Source organism: Aethalodelphis obliquidens, unplaced genomic scaffold (genome assembly GCF_003676395.1).
Source record: "Aethalodelphis obliquidens isolate GAN/ISIS:26980383/991018 unplaced genomic scaffold, ASM367639v1 scaffold16, whole genome shotgun sequence".
Taxonomy (NCBI): Eukaryota; Metazoa; Chordata; class Mammalia; order Artiodactyla; family Delphinidae; genus Aethalodelphis; species Aethalodelphis obliquidens.
Genome location: NW_020837960.1, coordinates 31899983 through 31925313, shown reverse-complemented (window position 1 = coordinate 31925313; position 25331 = coordinate 31899983). Strand labels below are relative to the sequence as shown.

Below are 25331 nucleotides of genomic sequence, written 5' to 3'. Positions count from 1 at the left end.
TTGGCCCCAGGCACACAGCCCTCCCCTGAGGTAAGGTCGGTATCAATCCAGCCTCTACCTAGAGAAGAACCATATTTAACGTATTTCCAAATACATATGTATACCACATATGTCAACTAATTTTATTCCCTAGAAAGGCGAAATAAAATCAACTCTTAACAAAATCAGTGAGCACCTAATAAACCTAGTATATGTCAGGTACTTTATATTCAATCCTAAGAAAAGGAACCTATTAAAATTCCACTATAAAATATATAGGAAAGTTCTATCCTAGTATTTCCAATAAACACACAAATACACACAGGTCAGAACTTCATATAGGAAGATATTAGGTTTGATTTTCAAGGAACTGTTTCTCAGGAAATACCAGCTACAATGATTCCATATGTACATTTGCTTTATTAAAATTGTGGCACTTAATATAATAGCGGAAATGATCACGTGGCTTCACATCCAGAAGCAATGCAATAGTGGAGGCGCAAACATTCCTTATCGCCAGTAAAGTAAAGCCGTCTTACTGCGCCCCGTGAGCCCTTAGTGCGCAAAGTATTGTATTTAGCATCATTTACAGCCAGCACACTTATAGAAACTAATTCTCGTCACCTTTCTTTTACATCCTGCAAAAGAAGTATGTTCGTAGGACATTCAAACATGATAGAAATTAAATGTCAGTTCTGAGTTGTTCATGGGGAAAACACAAGCTGATAATCCCTATTTTATAACTTATTAGATACTGTCACATGATTTTACAATTTTTTAATGCCTCCAAAGTGAAATCCAAAAAACTCCACTAAGTGCCATGTTGAAGGACAAAAAGTGTTTACTGCAGCACCTTTAGACAACGAAAGGTCACATCCTGTTCAGCCACACTATATAAATTATGACGTTCGTGGAAAATATGTACAAACAAACATAAAGCACATGTTCTAACAGGTGACAGATGTCGCTTTGGCAGGCGGTTCTTGGAAGCAGTATTCACATCCAGAGGCCAGAACGGCCACCACCGGGGTCTCCCACGTGCTACCTTCACGAACCAGGAAGCCTGTAAACCCAGGGCGGGAGGACATCCAGAACAAGGATGTAAAGTGTACTCAGTGCGTCCCAGCAGTACCGTCTGCAGAGTCTCAATCAAGTAATATTCAGGAGTAAAGTACTGTACCATGTTACACATGTACTGAGGGTCCAATAGGTAAAACTGCAAAAAATTCATGATCGGATCCAGCTGATAAGAAAATAACACACCCAAGAGGATCCACTTAAAGAGATAATAAGCTCCAAAGACTTAATTCCCCTTATTTGTTTAAACCAATGATATGTCCAGTGTTTCATTAGCTCCTTCAAAAAATACTACATGGAAGACATAAAACTAACTTCACCCTAACCAGAGACAGAGAGACTCTTATCTAACAAACTGCTGAGCTTTGGTTGTATAAAGTGCAGTCCAACAAGCCGCCACCGCAGCCGGCCAGCTGCCTCCAGCAATTCCACAGTTCACCACCAGCCTCAAAATAGTTCTTAGATCCAGCTAACGTCTTCTGTTGAAATTCATGTTAATAACAACTCCAAAATTCTCCCCAAACAGTCTGCAGTGTGCTTCGCAATTCCTAAATAACTGGCAAGGAAGCTTAAGGACAGCAATTCATACTTGTGCTACAACACATTCGAGACCTAGCTCTGCTTTTTCTTTAAATGCGTTCACACTTTCTGTTGTATAAAATTTTCAAGTTTTATGATGATACAGGCAGTACATTCCATCACTCTCATGGCAACCTCAGAAGTGAACCTGTCGTTCGGGATCTGTGGGAAAGGCAGCAGATCGGGGTACCTTGTTTTTAAACTGTCTACACCGTAAGCTTCCAAGGTGTGGACGTCATTCGTCAGGCCTTCCAGATGCTCACTGTATTCCTCTATTTTCTGCGCGAGTGCAGTCGGCTTCACGTCTTTGTCGGACTTGCCCCGCACAGCATAGTCGGCGGCGATCAGAGCCAGCTTGGTAGAGAGGAAACATTTGAAGCACACCCATTCGTTGGCGTTTTTGTGGAGGTCATTCCTGGCGGCTGAGAAATTGGCTCTGGCTTGTCGTAGCCACCTGCGTGCTTCGACTGGGTTACCGACTGACTTGAAGGTGGGGGGAACAAAGAACCTCGGAGAGTAAGTCTGTCCGGCTGAAGGTGGGCATTTTTCCTTATTTTGTTGTTGCCTTTCAGATTTATGGCTCGTTGCTTCTTGATTCCATGAAGTGTAAAATCTCTGAAATGAGTACTTCTCTGACTGAAATCGGGATGCTGAGGTTGAAAACGTTCGCCTCGAGGCTCTGTCTGCATTTTGATCTAGAAAAGCCTGTTTCTCTAATCTGTTAATTTCATTCTGCAGATGTTTAAAAACTTCATTAGCAATGTCATGATTCTCTGGGTTTTTGTCAGGGTGCCACTTCAAATACAACCGCCTAATAATCTTTTTTCTTTCAGATTCTGGAAGCTTCCAAGCTTGCTCCACCACTGATGTCACTTCTTTTAAAATTTCTGGTAAAGAATTCACCATAAGCTTCTTGGGGGAATGATGCTTCGAAGATGAGGTCTTGTGGCTCTCCCTACCAAAGAAAAGAGGAGGGATACTTCGTAGACCAGGGGCCAGGAACTCTGTAGGGCTGGTGGGTGTGGAAGGGGCACTGTCTCTGCTCTGAGAGCTTTCCTCTGGCCTTGAAAACTTATACAGATCAAGAGAGCTAACTATTTTATATTCACTATAACCAATATCTATCTGATATATCTTTCCCAGAAAACTAGAGTTGTCAGCATCTTCTCTTTCAACTTCCTGTACGATAATAGCGTATGTATATGTCGGCTGGTACGACCCATAGATCTCCCCACCTTCAGCATCAACAAGGTACCCGACGTATTCCCCGGGGTAAAAGACATTCATTGGGTCCATAAGCAGAGTGTAATGAATCTCAGCAGGTATCGGAGTGCCGGGCATTGGAAGTTCAAGTTTCGATGGTTCTGAAGAGTCGTATTTCACTCCTAAACTGTCGAGTTTCTCACTGATCCTGTAAATATCATTGCATCCTAGCATAGCAATTAGATATGAAGTGTCGGAAATCAAATTGTCGGTCGCTGATTTAAGCGTCATTGCCAAGGCTAACAGGAAGTTAATGTCTTTACTGTCTGAATGCTGTATGTAGAGCAGGATGACTGCATTCCCAAACCTCTTCAGGAAAGCAAAAGTTTCACTTCTGCTCTGAGGAATAGGATTGAAACCTTTAACTCTTAACGTTGTCTGAAGCTTCTCGAAACAGGACACTTTCAAGCCTTCTCTTAGAGCTTTGCAGAGTCGCACGGCTTTCTCCTCGTTGGCCAGAAAAGCGTTATCGTTTTCATGCTTCATGATTCTGATCAGGCCTGTGATGAACTGTTCAGAGGACAGGAGTAACTGCAGCCTGCCCTGAAGAGAGCACAGTGCTCCAAACTGGCAGACCCTGGGAGTCTCCTCATCCAACTGCTCCTCGAGGATGCTGCTCAGCAGACGAGGTCTGAGTTTCTGAGGAAAGAGCATAGTCAGCTTCGTGTGGAACCCGTGGTCCTTCCCCAGGTAGCACTGGCTGAGATCCACCAGCATCTGCACACCGATATTGCCCTGGATCCTGCTCTTGTAATGCGGGGCGTCATCAAACACCAGGATGTTGGACTTCACCAGCCTCCCATCCTGGCTTGGCAGGTAGAGTGCAAGGTCCCGGATGTTCTCGAGATCGCCCCGCACCTTCACCGAGTCATTCTGTAGACTCTTGAACAAGCCAGAAACGACTCTCTTAACGGTGCGCATTTCATTAGGATCTAACTGTTTTCCTTCAGAATTTTTGAATATGCGGCTCAGCACTTCAACATACTGCTTGGTTGAAATGATATCTTCAGTGCCTAAGTGTTTGAACAGCTGGTGAAAGGTGCCCAGTTCTAAAGGCAGCTTGTACAGATACGGTTTAAAATCAGACTCGTACTCAAGATTGATCACCACCTCCTCCGGCTTCAGAAGCTTCCAGCCATCTTCCACCATCACAAAAGCAACGCCCCGCAGCTGAAAACGGAACTCCCTTTTCTCTGCGCTGAGAAACTCGTATATGCTCCTTAAGACCTTTGCCCTAGTCTTGACCATGTCTTCATCCAGAGTTGTGATGTTGCATATGTTCCTGCAGTTATTGATGACCTTATCCAGAGGGGGGTCCAGGTTCACATTCAGCATACTTAAAACCTGCTCCAGCTGTTCTTGTGGACCAAGGTCACTCCCTTCTTGTTCTTTGATGCTCAAGGGGGTGGCTTTCTCTGGAAGAATAGGGCATGACGTCCATAACAGCTGGAGCACGTCGCACTGCTTGAATTTTGGATTCACCTGTGCTCCGTTGAACTTTATAAGAGGAAGCGTTCCGTTTACCTCTTGATACTGAGGATGAAATCGAATGAATTCGGCAGGGGCCCGCTCGGGACATAAGAATGGTATTAAAGACAGTTCTTTCAAAAAATTTCCAGATAACAAATCCATTCGTTCTTGGAATATATGGTGGAGAAGGATATCGACTGTATTTTGCAGTGTTTCTTTAGACCAGTTTTCTGTATTAGCCCTCACACTGATCTCCTTAGCAAACTGTAACAACTGCTGCTGAGAAAGGATGTGTTTTAGTCCGATATTTCTTAAGAATTCTACCCAGGATGTCATAAATGCAACTTGATTTTTGGGTTTTATAAGTTGTTCCAATTTTTTAAAGAAGTCCTTAGGAATAAACAATTTTTCGGGAAGCATAACTTCAAAAACTCTCACCGTTCTATCATAGAAATGTTTGGCTTGCTTTAGTCGACTGTTAGTGTCATGGATTATCAATAAACTTTCCAGTTTTTCGAAAAGTTGTTCCTTGATCTCTGACAATTCTTCAATACTTGAGAGTCTATTCTTAAGATAGATCAAATGCTCTAATTTTGCATCATAAGAGAGATTTTCGATTTTTGGTAAGAGGTGTTTCAAATAGACCTCAAGATCATCTACAGGCACACAACCTAGCACCTCATATAGTTCTTTTAAGTGTATTTTTTCTTCAAGAAATGCAGAGGACGATGATTGTGTCCATTTTTCCACTTCAGCGGAAGGAATACTTTTTGTAAGCACATAGCATGTTCCAAATTTCGCAATGCTCATATAGCGACCGCTGATGGATTTGTAGCATGGGAGTGACTTTAAAATTTTTACGTCATCTTGGGACATCAAGTGATTCAAATTGCAGTTGAAATACATCAAAAGTGCTTCAAAGTCACTTTCCACTAATTTTTCAGTTCTAAAAGTTGAGGTTTGGACCATATAATGCACAGCCTTCAAAATGCTTGTGGGGCTCTCTATGTTTGCTGTGTAACATGACAGCAGAGGAACAAATGCACTGTCTTTGGAGCAGATTTTGTTCAAAGCAAGCTGAATACAGCCAGCTTTCATGAGAGCATGAAAAACCTTATCACTCTGGCCATTTGGAAAGACTGCAATGTGCATGAGACTTAGAGGAAGCAGAACATCACCTTCGGGAACTACAAGCTGATTGGCTGACACAGTAAACTTTGTTCCAGGGAGCAATGCCCAGTCTTTTAGGGTGTCAACAACAGTGTCAAAGGTTGCTTTTGTCTCTTCTTGATCCTCTTTCACATTTACGGATTCGCTGATAAAATGCCATGCGCTCTTAAGCCAAGACTCACTTGTAAAACTGTCTTTCCACTTTGTGCAACTTTTGGTCTTATATTCACGGGGCAACACAGAGGATAACAAGTCAGCAAAGCTGGAAATGTCAAACACTTTTGCAACTTTACAGTTCAGTAAAATATTACTGTACTTCAGGTACAATGTATTCATGAACAAGTCTTTGCGGGATGGAATCAATTCATGGTATGTTGTTAGAAACTTGGGTCGTTTTGCATCAAAAGTTTGCAAAACACTGTCTAATGTAATGAGAAGGGGCAGTCCCTCCACTTCAATCCCGTTTTCTTCTGCATCCTTAAAACAGTAATCAACTAAGAGTTTTAAACTGTGAAAAAGTTTCAGGTTAGTCTGCTGGAGACGACAAGGCAGCTTCCCAATATGGCAATTAGTATCGGGAGAGGAAAACGTCATTAAAAAAGATCGCACGTCAGCAGGGGTGACATAACTAACGGGAATATCGGCGTCTATCAGACAGTGGTACAGATTAGCAGTTTCATCACAGTTATAAACCAAGTTGAAGCCAATTTCCAAAAGCAGGTGTTTCAGCCTATAGACATTCTCTGCCACTGTTTTGCGTGTGGTGATGTTATAGTCTGCATTTTTAAGGTGGTGTAATTCATCCTGCAGCAAATTGTCAAAAAATGGTCTAGTTTTATTTGAAGTCGACATATTAATCCAGGTGATTATCACTGCAGAGTGCAGGTCGGAGCCATCAATGTTCGGAGCCCGCACAACGGGTAAAAGGCGCTTCATGTCCTCGTGGATGCAGCTGTAAAGTGCTTTCACCAGACAGTATAAATCTGGCTGTAGATCAAGCCTGTTGACTGGGAAGAATGACAAAAACTTCTTTAAGGTGTCCTTTACAACATGAATAGGCGTGTTCTGTAAGACCGATAACGTCGGGTCAGAACCAGGGAAATAGCGCTTTTTTAACTGGATTAATAACTCGACGTACGCGGGAGCGATCAGGGCCGTCATTAAGCTGTTGTTCCAGTCACTCCGAACACCCACCCCATTGTCATCCCGCCACAGGTTCCTCCTGGCTGAATCGAGAGCAAAGTGGCCATTCACATGAAACGGTAACCCCGTCTCTAAAGAGAGGGGCAGAAAGCAGAAGGCCCTGTGGGGCTTTTTGTAGTTGTGGGTGATGCAGGCAGCTACTCCACCACGTGGGAAGAGAGTGATATCTTGGTTCTTGTGAGCTGATATAACGCTCTTAGATACTTTCTCCATACTTGAAAAACCTGATCTATTACAAATTAGCCAGGTGGTAAGGTTTCCCTCAGAGTCCTCCGTATCCATAGTGTAGGTGATCTGCTGAACTGGTATGTCCTTGAGCGGCCTCTTTTTAGTGACACTGTCAATCACAAATGCATGAAACTGCTTCCTTTTCAGCCTGTCTCCATCGGTGATGTTGCCCTTCACAGAATACAGCACGTTTAGGGCTCCCGTAGCTTTATCTATTTCACAAATAGAAATTTTTTCCATGTGATTAAGAAACATTAAAAGTTCAGCCCCATCTGACCGCAGTTTGTCCAAAAGATTCTGGACCATTCTGTCTGATGATGGAACTGAAGAAATTTCTGAAACTTTTGCCATTTCTGCATTACGAAGAGGAAATCGAAACATTGTGCAATTATCCAGTTTAAAGTGGGTTCCCAGATAAAGATCCAGAACATCTGAGAACTGTGTCCTAAAATCTGCATCCAAATCTCTAAACATGCGTCCAGGACTAACAGATGTGGCTCCTGGTGCGTATCTGGCATGAGGATCAAAAATACACAGGATGTCATTGCCGGAAATAAAAGAAGGGCAGTCTGTAATGTGATACACAGAATTGAATCCTATTCCGTATTGTCCAGTTTTACACGGATTTCCTTCCTTGGTGCCTTTCCCGAGGTTCTGAATCCCTCTGACATCGTCTTCTGTGAAAGGCTGGTTGTTGTACACACACAGTGCTGGCCCCTGCAAGGGGGCCCACTTGTCGTCAAATATCCTATCAACTGGATGCTGTCGAGGGTCAAACACAAAACAGATTTCTGTAGCCTTTGCATCATCAGCATTCTGAAGAAGTTCTTTCAGCATTTCCTTTTCTGAAGGATAGGCATTAAGGATACTCTTAATTCTGCTGGTCAGTTTTTCCTTCTGTCCAAATTCAGTGCCCAGTGTTGTAAAGCAGATGTTGGACGCATACCTTTCTAAGGCTTTATGCCGCTTTGGTACTGCTCCTAGTTTCACAGCCACTTCCCTCGGTATATCTGCATGACAGTATTTTACAGTGCTATCCTTTACTTTTATCCAGGGACAATCATTGTAGCATAAAGATTTTGCAGGGAGAAGCTTAAGATTAGTATCTGGCAATAATATTTGGCCATAATTTTTCTCACAAAATTCTTGTTTCTTTTCTCTAATGAGACTCCATATTCCTTCACTGATTATTCGCCGGCAAAGCTGAAAATTCTCTTCTGTTATTTGTTTTGTTTCTTTTTCTTGAGCAATAGATTCCAAAACAAGGGCAAAATCTTCAACAGTAAAAGACTGCCTCACACCCACACTTTCAAAAAGTTCACGGAAACTATTTTTATATTTATTAGGCAACTGATAAAGGTATGGGGCTGCTTCAAAATTCAAATGAAAAGCAATTTTTTCTGAGTCAACATATGCACTCTCAACTAGAATGAAGCTAAACGTTTTTAACTTTTCAATAATTGATATCTTAGTGATGTCACTTTGCATCATTGCTTCATGAAGGTATTTGTAGCAAGCATTGGTGATGTTCTCCTGGTACAATGTGATTCCATCATCAACTGATTGTGCAACTTCTCTCAATTGGTTTATGACCAGGTCAACTGTGGGCTTCCGCAGTAACCCCAAAAACTCTTTAACAGCCAGTGGCACTGAACCGCAGCCTCTGAAGGAATGTGAATTTTCGTTTAGAACTGGCTGCAAAAGACAAACTATGTCCTGATGCTCAGCTGTATAAAGGTCGGTTGCTGCAAACATGGTTTCAGGCTTAAAACTGTTACCTTTCCAGTCCAAAGAAAAACCTGCTGGTTTTGTGAGAAACGGGAGGAAGGGGATTGTTTGATATTTTGCAGCAAAGTCCTTTGCTCTAGGATCCCTTATTTTTAGTTTTTCATCAATAAGACTTAACAGGATGCTACTTCTTAGGCAAGCAGCACCGTGATCACTTTTATTAATTTCAGCTACTGACTCGGCACGTTCTAGCATGTCATCCCATAAAATATCATCTTTTGCCATACCTAACTGGACGAGTTTAATCAGAATAATAGGATTTAGGTAGTCCTGAGTAGAGCCGTAAGGAAATCGTCCGTCTTTAGTATCAAATAACTTTGCAACCCGTCCTTCAGGGTGGATTAATCTTGATGGTAAAACCAGAGGATGCCCCTCCAGCGAGCAAGGGATACATGGAGTAACACGAAGAATACCTGAGAACTCATCAACTTTCTCATTCAGAACAAAATTCATTAAAGGATCTCTGAGTTCTGCTTCAATTTCTTGAATATTTGGAAAAAACACTTCTGAAAAAAACTGTTTCTCTGAAAATGTATTTTCAAGCAGTATCTGTTTGCAGCCAGCTTCTTCAAATCCTAATTTTACTGAAGAAGGAAGTTCAACAGCACAGAGGTTTTTCGACCCAGTCTTCTTGAGGTATTTCAAAAATATCTTGAAGGCTGCTGGACCAACATCTCTTCTCTTAAGTATACAGTCATCTAGAAATCTCACATTCTTCATGGAAACCCATGTGGATCCATCAGAGAAGACTCTTGTCAATTCCTTCCCTTTCCCGTGAGCTATATCTTCATAAAACCCTTGACAAATTACAGAGAAGTCATCATGAACCAGATCAGGGTCAGGCCACACTGCATGGTAAGTATAGTCCATCAGCTCCCCACTCATGGCCAGGTCACGCAGGATGCTGAGTGCCTCTAGGTAAGCTTTCACAACCACGTGTCTCATGAAGGTGGTGTTCCAGCGTCCTTTTGTATCTGTCTTCCAGATCTCTTTCCTGTTTGAAGTAACAGCAAAGCACCCGTTGATGTGAACTGGCAATCCTGTTTTGATTCGTAGGGGCAAATAGCAGAACACCTCCCCAGCCTGTGGTCTCACAGCCCACTTCCCGTCCTGGATCTCAGCCAGAAAAACTCCCACAGCCCCACAAGGAACCACTCCCAGCCTTCTCCCGCTCTCACTCAGGGAAAACTTGAGAGCCTCTCCTGTATCCATGCAGGTACAGATAAGCCACACGGTACACTCCATCGTTTTTTGTGGTAACTCATCCGATGGCTTTTTGGATTGGCCGGACTTAGCCATTTCAAAGAGAGCAGCTGGGTCATCATCTGGACCTCTGAAAAGTGGCGACTGTAAATCAGCAATCCTTCTGAACACGTGGTGAAATTCCTCCACTGTGATCTGAAGGATGCAAGCGGACTTGGGTGCATCAGCGGGGAGCTTCTTGTTACTGCTGTCGCAAGTCTTCATGAGCTTAGCAGCTTCTTTTAAAACACTGATGACAGGTGCAATCAATGCTTTGGAAGAGCACAATTTTTTTTTAATTATGATTGTATCTTGAGCTAAGCTGGGATTGGTTTCCTCAATTTTCAAGTACTTCAGATACATTGAGGTTACACTCTGAGTGAAAATGATAAGCCTGTGTCCACAGAGACTGAATTCATCCACAAGAGAGTAAATATCTGCTGTGTTGTAGCAGGTACTGCTAACTTCACTCACTTTGGCTTCCTGCTGAGTTCTAAAGGACAGTCGGAACAGAGTCCCACTATAGCTGTAAGGTGCTTCCACGGTCAGAGGTAACTGACAGCCAAATACGTCTATGAATGGTTTGAACTGATTAGGAAATTTCCTAAGTCTTTTCTGCTGTTTACTCCAATTAATTTTGATCCCGGGATTAGATCTGTCTTTAATGTGTTTACTGATGTGGTTTATGTTGGGATCAAACATTATCATGAATTCTCGACTCATGATGATGGGAATGTCGGTGATGTGGTACACGGAATTAAACCCAAGACCAAATTTCCCAACTTTGTCAACTTCTGCCCTCTTTAAAGATTCCCCTAGCCTTGTTATGTTCACAAAGTCCGAATCTGAGAATTGAGAGTTGTTGAACGACCACAGAGCCGGCCCATGACACGCTGCCATCCCCGGGTCCAGGAGATTCTCTCGAATGTCCATGTTTCTTCTCATGTCAATCATGAAGCTGCATTCTGTTGCATTTGCGTCGTCAGCATTTTGAAGAAGTTCTTTAAAGATATCTGACACTGAAGGGTATTCTTCCAGAATATTTTTAATTCTTACAGTCAGTGGTTCTCTTTGTCCTGACTGCTCAAAGCCCATGTTTTCGGGGTTGATCAGTCTTGTACTGAGGCATGGGACTTTCAGCCACTCTGCAGTTTTCATGGGTATGTCCTCATGCACCAAAATGATTGGTTCCACGGAATCTTCCAGTAAGTCATTCAGGTCATCAACTTTGATGTCACAGTAACAGCATTCATGAATTGGCTTCATGATAAGCTTGGAAGGATCTCTGCTATGATGTATAGGAACTGGTGTGTTGAGGCTTGCTGGAATCTGATTGCTATAAAGCCATCGGATGATATTCAACATCAGATGAAGATTCTGTTTGCTTTCTTGGTCACTGAGGTCTTGGCCGCTTTTGAGGTACACCTTCTGAATGACCATGGAAATGTGATCTGGTGTCAGCTCCTCTACTGAACCGCAGGCCTTGAACAGCTGATGGAACTTTGCCATGGTCTTAGGCACACTGTGCAAATAAGGCTGAAGGTCAAGATCATAAAACGGTTTTATCACAGCTTGGGCGAGAGGACAGAACTTTTTGCCAGTCCAAACCCATGGAAATTTTAAGGCTCTAAAAGCATCCTTCCCTTCATTTAAATGATCATGCATGAATCCATAAATTTCGAGCAAAATGTGCTGGAACTGATAGTAGTCTTCATCACTAAAGGTGTTCGAAGTATACCAATCGACAACAATTTTAAAGTGCTTTAAGACAGCATTGATATCAGGTTTTGTGAAGATACCTAAAGCTTCTTCCAAGTTCACGTGGACACTCTCAACAAGAGGAAGTGATGAGCCGACCAGAATGGCATGGGCCGCGTCGCACATGTCCGCGGGGGCACAGAGATCCCAGAGATCCCCTTTCCAGACTAAGGATCCTGGGTAGTTTGGAGGCCTTTGCTTGCAAGCTGGAGCCCATTTTATTTTCTTCAGGGCCATCTTCCCTTCAGGTGACTGCAGCAGGGCGTGGTTCTTATTTAAGACCAGTAAGAGCGTTCTGGCTTTCTTCAGGAGCATTTCCTGATTTGGACAAGAGCTGGCCTGTAGAGCTTCAATTTTTTTAGCCACTTGCACAACATCTTTCTCTTTGAGACTGGCTTCGTTTTTTAAACCAATCTGTCTTAAAGAGTGAAGAATATCTGGTGAGGTAAAAGCTGAGGGTGGGAAACAAGTTTCCTCTTCATCATAGAAGAGGTCCTTTAACACTTCCACATCAGGGTCAAAGAGCTCACTGGCCGACACCAGCCGCTCCTGTGAGATCTGAATGAATTTTAATGGCATTAGCCAATCAAGCACATTTGGATTCTCATTTTTAAGAGAGGATAGATTCTCGAGGACCCACAGCATAAGGTGTGTCATCTCCTCGTGTGAATAAAATGCATTTTCGATGTCTTTTAAGATAAGCTTTAGGCAGCTGGTGGTCTTTACCTTCTCCACCTTGAGCAGGTTTGCCAGGCGGATGGTGGCCTCGTCACTGCTGTCCACGACTGAGATGGAGAGCCGCAGGCCAGCCGGGAGCCTGGATGTGTGGTGCAGGACCCTGCAGCCCTTCAGCTTGGTGTAGGAGGAGATCCCCTGACTGGATGAATAGTTAATGCGCTTGAATATTGTCAGTTCCTGAATTACTCTTTTCTCCTTTTCACTGCTATCAGTTAAGTTAGCTAAGAACTTCCTTAGGGCATCTTTGTGCGTTGGAAGGAGCGACGCAACCTGGTTGCACAGCTTCTGCAGAGGCATCTTCTCCATCATCTGCAGAACAGCACTTGGGGATGGTGAATGAATGTATTTTTTAATAAGTGGATGTTGTATGGAGGCATCTAATTGCTTAAGGACAATCCCTCCAAGTTTTTGTACAACGTCAGCTAAAAATTCTGGGAGCTGTGCTTCAGATTCATCATCTAAAATGACTAATGAGGGGATCCTGAGTCTGATGAGTTCCACACACGTCTGACCTTCTTCTAGTGCGGTTCTAGGGATTAGTGGCATCTCATCAAATAAAGTCAAATCCTCTGAAAAATGTATATAGAGATTCTTCCACACCATTTTAAGCCACGAAATAGATGGGTGCTTTTTGTCTTCATCACATGGATACCACTGAACAATCAACTCCCTGCCAGGCCAGAATGTGTTCACTACTTCTTTGATAAGACGTGCAAAACGTTCTGGGTTTAGAAGCTGTAGCTGGGTACACGGTCTTCCTGTGAATCACATAAAGAAATGTTATGAATACATACAATTCTACTGTAACGTATTTAACTTTCTATTCTCATAGATTAGACAGATTAAATAGTACTAGAAAGTCATTTTGAGAGTTTTAAGTACACTGTGAAAACGCAAAAATAGGGCATAACTGGGCTGATCACACATAAATCCGTATTTATAATAGCCTGTGGGAGTGATAGTTCTCTCTGGAGAAAGTGCTCATTTTAAATAAATATCTAAAATGCATTTAGATGTGTTTTAAAAATTATCCTATAATGCCCTGCAAACAGAATCAACATGGAAAATAATTTTTAGCGGTGATTTGTTCACAAATAAAAGCACCAAAGAAAAGTTTAAATAAATACCCTTTTATTTAAGGGTAAGTAATTTATAAGGAGGCCCGGTTTCCAGGAGCCGGGTGGCCACAGGATAAAGCAAGGCCCAAGTGAGCGCACGGGGGCTAGCACCCTGTCCCAGCTGACCAAGGCTGCCAGGAGCTGAGGCCGCCAGGACACTGGAGTTTCCTCTCCACCAGTTTCCTCTCCACCACAGCCTCTCTGGGACTGGAAGTCTCTCATCTGGAGAAAGGATGAGGCTGAGGTTCTAGCTCTAAGACTGCTCTGTGCATGTGTCCGGGTACGGAGCACAGTCACAACCCTCCGAGGCAGCGCTTACTTGGTACTTAGCACAAAGTAAAGTGTGTTCTTCTGGGATCTGGGCTTTGCAGAAGTGCTTCAGGGACAAGCAACAGGGGAAGCGGGCCCTGCTGTGAAGGCAGGGTTACCCCCAACAAGGCAGCTCCACTCCCAGATGTTTTATAAACTAGGAGACTAATAAGGTTTTCTCTGGGGAAAAAAAGATTTTTGCTGACTTTTAATCAGTGGTCTAGAAAATAACATTTTATTTCTAAGTGCATGTTGTGTTTCAGAGTATTTTATCTGCAATACCAGAAGTAATAAAATTTTAAAATAACACTAGGTACCTATAGGTATGTTATTTGCCCATATAGAGAAATAAAAAGCATCTCAAATTCAATCTTATGGAAAACTAATATTCCATTTTCTCCCTAGGTACACGTAATTTCTAGACTCTTAAAAGACTAATTTTGGCAAGTTATAAAAGGGGGCACACCTCAAGCCCCTTGAAATTTTTCTGTATCAGCATTTGTTAACCAAGGAAAGACACCCTTGTTCCACAGACTCACACATCAGGAAGATGACCTTACTTTCTACCAAGAAAATTATCTTTCATGTTACAATAAGACATTTAAAATTACTGCCATAGAAGTTTAAGCAAGGGCATACTTTTGCAACTTTTGAAGACATCAATACCCACATTCTGATTATTATCAGTTTCTACATTGTGTGACTTAGGGTAAGTCAAGTAGTAATATTTAAGAAGTCATAAAATCTTGTCAATAGTCTGACTAGCATAGCCTTCTCGGTCTGTGAGTCCCATTAAGATATAATTGTTTTAATTATTTTGTTTAATATTCTAAAAAATGCTTACTGAATTGCATTAACTATAATAGAATTTCCAAATCACAAGTAAGGCAAGGATACAATACCAAAGATACAAAAAAGGGTTAGAAATTAAAAATCAGAACACTCAACAAAAAAATCAAATATGCACCACACTGTGTCCTACGTTAGTAATTGGCACATGACATGCATTTTGTAGATAATCCTATCCAATATCCTTGCATGAACTTTGGAACTTATAAAACATGCCTACCTTCAGGAAAGTTATCTAATATCAGTGTATAAATAAAATGCCAATAAAACCCGCACACCACACGTAACATGCGATTAACACCAGTCATGCTCAAATGAAAAAACAGCAGGAAAACAAAGGAGAGAGAAAATGTAGTAGGACACAATTCTAAGTACAAAAGTCAATTCAATCTGAAGTCCCGATTTCTGTTTATTTCGTATTTAAGCCTTTAGCTTTTACCCTAAAATATAAATGTTAACACAGAAAGAAGTCTCCCTGCCCTGGATTAGAAAGTCACTGAAATTGTAAAGCATCTCCAACAGTATCAGTAAAATAATTTCACAGTGTTTTAATAAATGACTTGTGTTTCTGTGGCCTAGCCTTTAAAATCATCAGCACTGTCAAAAGAGGTTAAGTAGTACTGTTAGGTGCTCCTGGAGACAGAAAGTGCTTATCTAAACTCTCAACAGATGTGTCTGTTTAGAAATATCTCTTCTCAAGGTAGTTTGTGCTTTCCTATAGATCGGTTCAAGATAATCACATCGACATGCTGAATCACTATTCAAGGACTGCACTACGTTTTTTGTTTATTTATGTGTTTATGTTCAGTCCTAACTTTGAGAAAGGTTTTCATCATGAATGGAAATAGGATATTACAGTCTACTTCAAAATAAGGTGAGGGGCCAATTAAATGGTATGCCATCAGTCAGGCAGACCTTCAAAGGAAAAGGAAAAAAGGGAAAGAAAATGAGCACACAGGGAAGGCGAGGACAGCCCGCCGGCAGGCTCAGCACTCCCTCGGGCTCTCTGCAAGCCTGGCGGCAGCACCTAACACCCCAAGGGGCCAGCGGAAACCTCATTCTACCTCAGAAGGCACGAGCGTCGTTCAGAACAGCACTCGTGACCAACTTCTCTCCAGAAGTCATCACTGACACTGCTTCGGCTTCCTAGTTTCCATCCCTAATAGGAGACGGACAACAGTGGGGAGATGGCTGACACAACCCAGAGTCCCCAGGGCAGGCGCTAACTGTGCAGCCCGCTGACATCAAGATCCTGTCTTCCTCTTTGCTCACACCTTAAAAATATAAGAGTATACAGTCATGGCAGGTGTGGATGACCAGCCGCTTTTAACACAAGCTAGAAACCAAAGTTAATATTTATATGAATTACCACTATAACAATGACTTGGTTTCTAAATTTATTTCAGCTTCAAGGAAGAGACTGACTCAAAAAATAATGTTTACTAGAAAAACAATTTCTGTAAAGCAAATCTTACATCCTCTGATCTTCCAAGTGAAACATGAACTGGGGGGAAATAATACAAGTTGAGTCAAAACTTGTTATTAAAAAAAAAAGACAGTCAATAACTGACACTCAGCATTGTGCGAACAGTCAGCGGCCGTCCCTAATGGGAGCTGGCAGCCACTCTACCTTTGCTTGTTCCCCGGGGGCACTAGGCACACTGGACCACGCTCCTCGGTGGCCAGTCCACGCAGGGCCTCTCACTTCATCGGCACAGATCCCAGAACGGATCCCCTCTGACCTTTTTAATCTCAATATTTACGTGCATCATATAATAGGTGTGTGCACTCTCACACTTTCCCATTAAATACCACAGCTTAAAATACCAATTTCAAGATAATTCTTTCATTTGAGACTAAATGTCCGATGAAATGAATGTTTCCAAGTCATTTGAATATGGTTTTATTGTGGTATGTGTAACAACCACCTATATACTCCACTAGTATAGTTTCCTCTCTCCTTTAATAATTACCACCAGAAAAAAAATACTGATATAACTTCTAGCTACTTAGGTAAGCGAAAAACCAGGATTCAAAGAATCAAATGAACAAAAACATCAGGCTACAAATGAACACGTTTAGTCATCATACCTGAGTATCCCCAGAGAAGCTGCTGCGCTAGAATACAATCAAATCCGTTCTTAGAAAAGCCAGATTGTCACAATTCTCACGTGACGGCTACAGGAATTGTTCTGCATCTTAAGATAACAGTTTGCAGAATCTTACACATCATTATGTAAAAGAAAAGCCATAAACAAAACTCCAAACGTAGCAGAATGTACATTTAAGATTTAAAGATGTATTTCAATACGAACTAAAACCAAACTATTAGGCATTCCTACCATTTGTCTGACTCAACTTTTTTTCTATTTATTTCCTTCAAAACCCATTGACCGGCTCCTCTAACTTCTGACTGTCACCCATTTGCTCAGGTAACCTAACACAGAAATAATCTCGATCTGTAATAGGAAAAACAAAACAGAACAGAATCATCGTTCCAACTCTAGCAGGTCACGTAAATCCTTCAAATTCTTTCGGCTTCGACGTCCCCAGCCCTCAAAGGAGGGTGACGATTATCTCAGGATTGTGGAGAGCAAAGGAGATACTGAAGACACAGGAAATCCTGACTCACAGGCACAGTGGGGGGTCTGCCTTTTCGTCTTGTCCGTGCAACACCATCCCACCTGGCCCAGCCGCGGGGGCTTAGCGTTAGCTTGTCACCCAGGCACTGGGAGTACAAAAGAAGTAACAGACGGCCCCTGCTCTCAAGGATTCGTAGTCTGGCACAGTGAAAACGTGCCTGTGACCAGGCAAAGGGGAGCACGTGGACTGCGACGGGGTCCGGGCGTGAACCAGAGACGGCCCCTCAGGCCTGCGGTGCCGGGCAGGGCCGGAGACGCGAGAGTGGGAGAGGGAGCCGCTTGGAGGAGGCGCATGGGCTGAGGGTTAGAAGGTGAAGGAAAGTCACAGGGCCAAGTGGAGGAGGGAGCCAGTAGTCTAAGCAAAAGGAACACCGTGTGCAAAACACAGGTATGAGAAAACCTTAATTCAGGTAAAAAAAAATTTACCAAGCACCCACCTTGAAGTGGGCGCTATGCTGCACGGCGGTGACAAACCTCACAGGGTTCTGGTCTCACAGGGTGCAGGGAACTCAAGTTTGTGCACCTGCAAGCGCCTGTGGTGACAAGAACAGAAGAGGGACACCGAGGGGCCAACCACGGGATGCCCCGCAGGCCACACGAACAAGACCGCGCCTGTCCCGCGTCAGGATCTGCTCGAAACCTGCGAGCGGGGCGGGCGGTGATGAGACGAGGGGTGTGGGCACAGTGACGGCGTGTCCCCGAGACAGAGGGCCTGCAGCACAGCCAGCGAAAATGCAATCCCCAGACCCCGGAGACTGGAGAACAAGGATGGCGAGCGAGGGGTTCATTCCTGGGCATGGTAACGGGTGCCTTTCTCAAGAGGAAGGACCAGGCAAAAGGAGAGACAGACGCAGAGAGAGGATGAGGACCCCAGCTGGGAGAATGCCGACCTTGAGACTCCTAAGGAACTCCAGGGGCAGAATGATAGCAGCTGCCACCTCATCACCATTTCTTATGAGCAGGTAGCGTGTTAAACTGTACACGTTCTGTACACATCATCCGATCTTCAGAGAAACGCCTACCACGACTAAAACATTACAATTGAGGTTATCAATAAGCTGCCCCGCTGCGATAATGCAAACTGGATAAAATTCAGTTGGTAAGTTGTGACTGCCTGCCATCCTCCACTCAACCCTTTTTCTCATTTCATTCCACTTGTAAGAAAGCAATCTTGCATTTCATGTAATTGAATCTTGAGGGCCCTAGATATACTCTTTTTTTTACATCTTTATTGGAGTATAATTGCTTTACAATGGTGTGTTCGTTTCTGCTTTATAACAAAGTGAATCAGTTATACATATACATATATCCCTATATCTCCTCCCTCTTGCGTCTCCCTCCCTCCCACCTTCCCTATCCCACCCCTCTAGGTGGTCACAAAGCACCAAGCTGATCTCCCTGATATACTCTTAATGGAAGGATGTTCCTGTACGGCCATGATACTGATGAGGAAAGAGAGGCTCAGACAGGTCGGGTAATTTGTTCAAAGTCACACGATGGAGGAGTTGACTCTGAGCCCAGATTTGTGCGGCCACAGAGCCCAGGCTTGTAACCACTACACTGCACTACACTGCCCCTCTTGAGACTGGGGTGATAACTGAAGGTATGGAGACCTTACATATGCGTGACAGTGGATGCCTGGGGGTGAATGAGTATACTCGAAGAAAGTGAGGAACAAAATGAGAGCTGAGCAAGGAGTTCCTGAACTAATCCCATTTAGGGGGTAAGCTGAGGAACGGGAATTCACAAATAATTCTCAGAAGCAGGCAAAGAAGTATAAGGACACCGAGAGAGTGGTATCATCAAAGCCAGGGAGTTCAAAGAGGGAGTGACCAATAATACCAAAGCTGCAGGGAAATCAGGTAAAAGGAACAGAACATTCTACTAGATTTTATAATTTTTAAAAAGTCATTAACTGGTGACCTCGGTCAGGCAATTTTATTGGAATGATGTAGAAGCAAAAGTCCATGTGCTGTGATAACAGATGATGAGAAAGTACAGACAACAAACACACGCCACTCCTTCCAGAAGCTGGACTATGTCGGGATGCAAGAAAGCGGATCAACGTCAAGGTCTGTTTTGTTTTCCCCCAAACGGAAAAGACGGAAGCGTGTAATTGCAAATGGGAAAGAGGCAACAGAGGTAAACGGTGAAAGTACAAGCAGTAACTTAATACTTAGCTCAGGATTTTAAATGTGAAGCAAGTGAAAGGTAAAACTACCACACAATGAGACAGATTTTGCTTGGGCTACAGAATTAGAGAAATACCCCTTGCAGAGGAAAAAAACTTCATACTTCAATTGTATGCAGCAGTACTTTCAAAATTGGCCAATCAGATTTTACTGATAATTGGTAAACAGAAGTCCACAGTGCTTTGTGTCAGCAAAACGATCACACAGTCATTATTTAGAGCAAAAAAGATCCAGTGCTGTTAGACATCTGGAACGTTCCCTACCATAGGCAGGGAGCTACACAGACGTAATACTCTCGGCCTCTCCCCTCCCCACTCGTAGTTCCCCACCTGCCCCACACACCAGAAAGAGGAATGACTTATCAACCAGTCAGGGTGAAGAGGCTCTGCCCCTGCCCAGGGAGACTCGTGGGGCAGGGCGTACCCAGGAAGGAAGCCCGAGGTCTCCCAGTGCCCCTGCAACTGGCCTGGCGAGCTCACCCGCCTCTGGAGGGGTCACAGCACAAGTCCACCACGCGCCGCAAGCCAGGAGCCCCACTACCAGGATTATCAGTAACACAGGGGAGACTGGCGACGTCTACCTGCTGGATCCCTCTCTGTGCATCTCTTCACTGACGCGGCTCTCAGGAAAGCAGAGGTGTCATTTATTGGGTCCCCATCAGTCCCTATACATGTTTCATGTTTAATGTTCCCAAAACATGGCAATAAAGTAGTATCAAAAACAAATTTTTGTCTGGAACCAATGGTATAAAAGCAATAGAGAAGATACCCAGGAAGCAGTTACCCATCACCCATATGGCCAGATAAAAATACCGGAAAGGCTAGAGATCAGGATTATTAAATAATCACAAGGGTGGCAGGTCAATACTTTAATCAAGATAGGAAAAGTGACCACGAAGACAACTTCTGGGGTAACTGAGCCACAGGTTACGGGCAACACACACAGTGAAGACGTCTCTTCTAGTTTAACAGTCAAAAAAAATTAACCAGGAACCAGAGATAAAACATGGTATTGGTATGATCCTACAATAACAAATCAGAATCCACAGTAGGTGAGAAAATGAAAAGACATACAAAGTGGAAAGACTCAGCGTTATAACAATGTCAAATTACCAAAGTTAAGAGTATATAAATTTAATTTGTCCCTAAAAATATTACAATAGGTACCCCATCCATCTAAGGCCAGAGAAGCAAGCTGTGGCCATGTTCTGTGCTACAGGGTACTTGAACATTTTGAGTAAAAGCAGTATGATTCTGCTGGTTCTCTACCCCTTCCACCTGATTTGATTCTGAATAACTTCTGACTGGTTTCCAAACCCCTAGCTACCTCAGAAACTACTGGCCATTAACAAAAAAATCTGTCTTCAAAAGAAAGTAAAACCACACAATGAAATAGCACAGCCATGAGAAAGGATGATCCACAACTGCGTGCACCAGCCTGGACGGATCTCACAAACTCGGAGTAAGTGAAAGCAGCGGACAGAGTGCACACTGTGATTCCCCCCACGGGGAGTACGATAACTTGCTGAATCAATCGGTGCTATCAAGAGTCAGGGTCACAGTTACCCTTGAGTGGACAGGACTGTCACAGAAAAGGCAGCCAGGAGTCCCTGGGTGTTGGCAGTCTTCTGGTTTTGATCTGGGCATGTTCAGTTTATAAGACTTCATTAGGCCTACATTTAAGATATGTATACTTTTCTGTACGTACATTATAGTTCAACGTAACGTTTTTATGTAAGAATGTAATAGAGAATTTGAAAAGTAAGGATTTCTAAAACTTTGGAGCAAAGAATGGCAGAGTAGTAGGAATCCACGTTTAGACTCCCAAAAAGGCTACTCTGAAGATGACAATTCCCAGTTAAGGAAGGGATCTCGATATTGGGAACAGCAGTGTCCCAGGGACACCCTCCCGGTTCACACCCGCACTCCCTTCAGCGTCACTCTGCTCCATCCTGAACTCGCCTCCCCCATTCCAGCTCCTTTCCCTTCTGTTTACATGAATGATGCACAATCATTACCTTTGAAAAGAAAACAGCATATAGTATAAAAGACACATAACAAAGAATATGCTTTACAACCTCAACTAGTAGGACAAATCTAGAATTTTTCAGGCCAATATCTAACTTTGAAAATGCTCAGGCAACAGTCTTACAAGAGAAAGGATGCTCACAAAAGTTGAAAGATAATACTAAACAGAACCATGGTGATTTTTTTCCCAAAAAGGATTCCCAATAAAGGACACCCAGCCTTCGCTACGACCCCAGGAGTGCCCTTTCCTGGCCCTGCGGCAGAGGTCATTTTGTCAGCCTGCATCTCCTCAACGCTGCCTCAGGACAGCCACACAGAACTGAGGAGGCAGGTGGTGTGAGGACAGAGCAAGGCTGATGACCTTCTCTCCGCGTATGCGCCCTCTAACCCACAAGAGTGCCCTCACCACTGGATAGGCTACAAGGGATGAGGCTGGGGGCACAAATGGAAAAGAAACGGGGAGCACTGAAACCTGCAAAGCACTGCGCACGTGCCAGGGACCACATCCATAAAGGCACACCGCCAGACCGTGACAAGAGACTTTTAAATACAGTATCACGTTCGGATTCTTCTGGATGTCAGAATCCAGCACTGACACATCTTAAACTACAACAAGTACGTGAAGTTGAACCACATGGAACTGCTGAGTGATAACGTCTAAAATGGATAACTAATAATTTCGTAACGGTTCAACTTAATAGGAAACTTACATAAACGGTCATTTTTATCAATACATATATTAAAAAAACAACAACAACTAAACAGCTATAATACCTCGGGTTTGGGCAGCTTCCTTTAAAGCAGCCAGAAGGTGAGGCTTCAAGTTATCCAAAATAAATTTTCCTTCGAGACCTGGGAAAAGGGACCTAAAGAGTGAAAGAAACACAGCAATTTTAATCTTCTAACAATTCTAAGATACAGAAATTCAATCATATAATTTCAAGCCAGTTAAATGTAATTACTATATTACATCAATTATAAGGCACACATCTAATCACACTGCAACACTTTTTGATCAAGTATTACCCAGGCTTCACTTTAAAACATGAGGACATCATGGACCATATCTAAATCCAGAAATTGTCTAAACTTCTTAGAATAAAATTCATTTTATTTTCTGAAATCTCAATACACACCCTGAGTTATAAAGAATTACTTAGTGTGGTATTTTAATTAATTTAAATTAACTTCATCAAAATAATTCACTTTTGACTAACTGTAGTTACTATTAGCTCTTTATAACCATTCTTTTCTGTGTTCTGTTATTGGAATTTCCAAGAAAAACAACTGCTTGGACCCGCTCTTTAACTGGTAAACATCTGGATGCCTTTCACCTTGGAATGTAAAAATGTATCCTTTGCTATTTTAACAAGCAGCTCTGCAAAAGTCACCCTAAGGTAACATCCACACTGACAGCTGACGAATTTCACAGCAGCCGACTGAAGTGCGGGCAGGGGCAGAAGGTGGGGTCCGCGCATACCTGGGATAGTTTTCTGAGCTTATATAGATCACATCTTGATCAGACACAGACGAGGAGAAAGGGATGAAACTTCCGTTCTGTAGGGGCAGCAGCTCCAGCCCCAGTAGCTCGCCGTAGGCCTGGTCGGAGAGCACGAACTCTAGCAGATGCAGCTTCTCAGCGGCGCTGGTACCGCCCAGGTGCGCTGCCTTCCGCAGCACCTGCCGGGTCCACGCGGGCGTCACCTTCCTCACGGGCCTCACGCTGGACACGGCGAGCTGAACGGCGGCGGCCACGTGGGCAGGGACCCTGACGACCTGCTTCCCTGAGCTCTGGAGATAGCTGAGCACGGACCTGGTGCATTCCAGACTCTCGTCCAGTTCCGAGAAGCACGCCTGCTCCAAGGGGACCCAGTGGCCGCTGAGGGAATACAGGACTGCGTGCTGGAACAGCTCGTGAAACAGAGGCTCCAACACGGGCTGCCAGTGCGCCGTGGCCCGCTTGACGTCGGGCCACAGCTTGTAGATGACATCCACCGACAGGGGCAGGTCGGGGCTCCTTCCCGCCTGCAGACGTTCTATGGAGTCTAAGATCAGAGTGGCGTAGGCTCTAGGGACGACGTTCAGGACGAGAAACTCATTCCACAAGGCGGCCGGGTCCCTCCACTGGTCCAGCTCTCTCCATTTGATGCTCCTGCGATTGTCCGTCAGGCCAAAGAAGCCACTGATGTGAGCTGGGAGGCCGGTTTTGCTTTCCTCGCCAGGCGGTAAAGGAAGGAAGCAGAAGGCTTTCCCGGAGAACTCGGACGCTGCTCCTCCCTCCTGCTCATCTCCACTTGACAGCAGCATGGCTATTCCAATGACGGGGACGAACTTCAACTCATCAGCCAACGCATCAAGCCTACTACTAATCCCTCGCCCACCCACGCTGTTACACACCAGCCAAGACGTTTTCTGTGCACCCCTGGCACTCTCATCTTCTAAAACTATATTTATAGGGTACGTGACACAGGTTATGCTGCTGCTGGGAATCTTCTCACAATAGTTACTGATGGCGGCCCCCAGGATCTTTATAGAATCCGGCCGCTCCTGTGTCCGGGCTGCACTCTCACTAGCAGTCACTCTGAAGACCAGCTTCTCTGTTCCATCGGCCTCGCGGACGTGTAAGGAGATGTCCTGCACACTTTTCAGAAAGAGCAGCACCGTGTCTGCATCTGCCCTGAAAGACTCAAACAACTCGAGAACCTTCTGCTTATTGTAGAGGTTACTACTAAGCTGAGAGGGCTGCAGCCGAAGGGGGAAACGGAAAAATGTTCCTGGAAAACTGCCATTTATAAACGTCTCCTCGGTGCTTCCAAAGATGCCAATAAATGGTGCAAACTGGTCTGAAAGTTCGCTAATTTCTCTGCTGTCCTCTTTGAGATTCCAACATTGGCCTGATTCATGTGGACCAAAAAGTGTCTGATGAGGATCTAACATCCCAATCTGATCACCACTAAAGATACAAGGAACATCTGTAAAGGAAAATTCAAGTCATGATCAACTCTGAAATTTAAAGGACAACTGTAAGCACAACTACAATACATAGTTACTATCATATATTACACACGAAAAAGCATGAGCCACAAAATGACTCTACCCAGATTTATCTAAAAACAAACTAAATCTAGCTTTGGAAATATAATTCTTTGAGCACAAAAAATGATTTCTCTTTTGATTCAAAAAGTACCAGGCATTGAGAGACTTTACATGACTGTTGTGAAAACCTAAGATACATCGTCAAACACTTATTAAACAATTAAAATACGTAAAGAGAAGTTGGATATTTACACGCTCCCCATAGCCAAGTGAACCCAATTAAACAGAACAGAGTTGCAGCCTACGCTCAAAATAAAACTTCAACCACAGATCCTCTGAGAAAAGAGGGAAGGGAAAGAACAACACAGATGATCAGCAAGCACCGTGCCCTGGAGCGAGTGAGAAATGGGCAGTGACTTGAGGGCCTAACCTTCACACGAGACACAACTCCGTGAGGTCCACCTGTAATACGCATGGTCACTGACCACAGCCTCAGGTGTCACAACCGCCGATTCCTAAGCTCTCGGGTATTTTAAGTAGGAAATGTTACATTCACCGGCCCAACCACCAAGTCCACCAGCAACACCGGTCCACGGCCCCCTTGTCCACACTCCCTGTTCCACTCCCACTATTGAAACGACGTCGGGAAGGCTCCTGACGGCT

The 25331-nt window shown here is 43.7% G+C and overlaps 1 protein-coding gene across 4 annotated transcripts in view; it reads right to left on the bottom strand.

The window, feature by feature from the left end:
• Positions 1–382: 382 nt before the first annotated feature.
• SACS (sacsin molecular chaperone) overlaps positions 383–25331 on the bottom strand; it is a 76733-nt gene continuing 51784 nt past the window's right edge. For 3 of the 4 annotated variants that reach the window (XM_027116693.1, XM_027116695.1, XM_027116696.1), the window contains 3 exons: positions 23113–24604; positions 22407–22498; positions 383–13253 (listed from right to left, as the gene is read on the bottom strand). In XM_027116693.1, coding sequence (XP_026972494.1) covers positions 1696–13253; positions 22407–22498; positions 23113–24604 — 13142 coding nt within the window. In that variant the 3' untranslated portion in view covers positions 383–1695. The remainder of the gene's footprint in view (positions 13254–22406; positions 22499–23112; positions 24605–25331) is intronic. The other variant, XM_027116697.1, reaches the window with a different exon arrangement.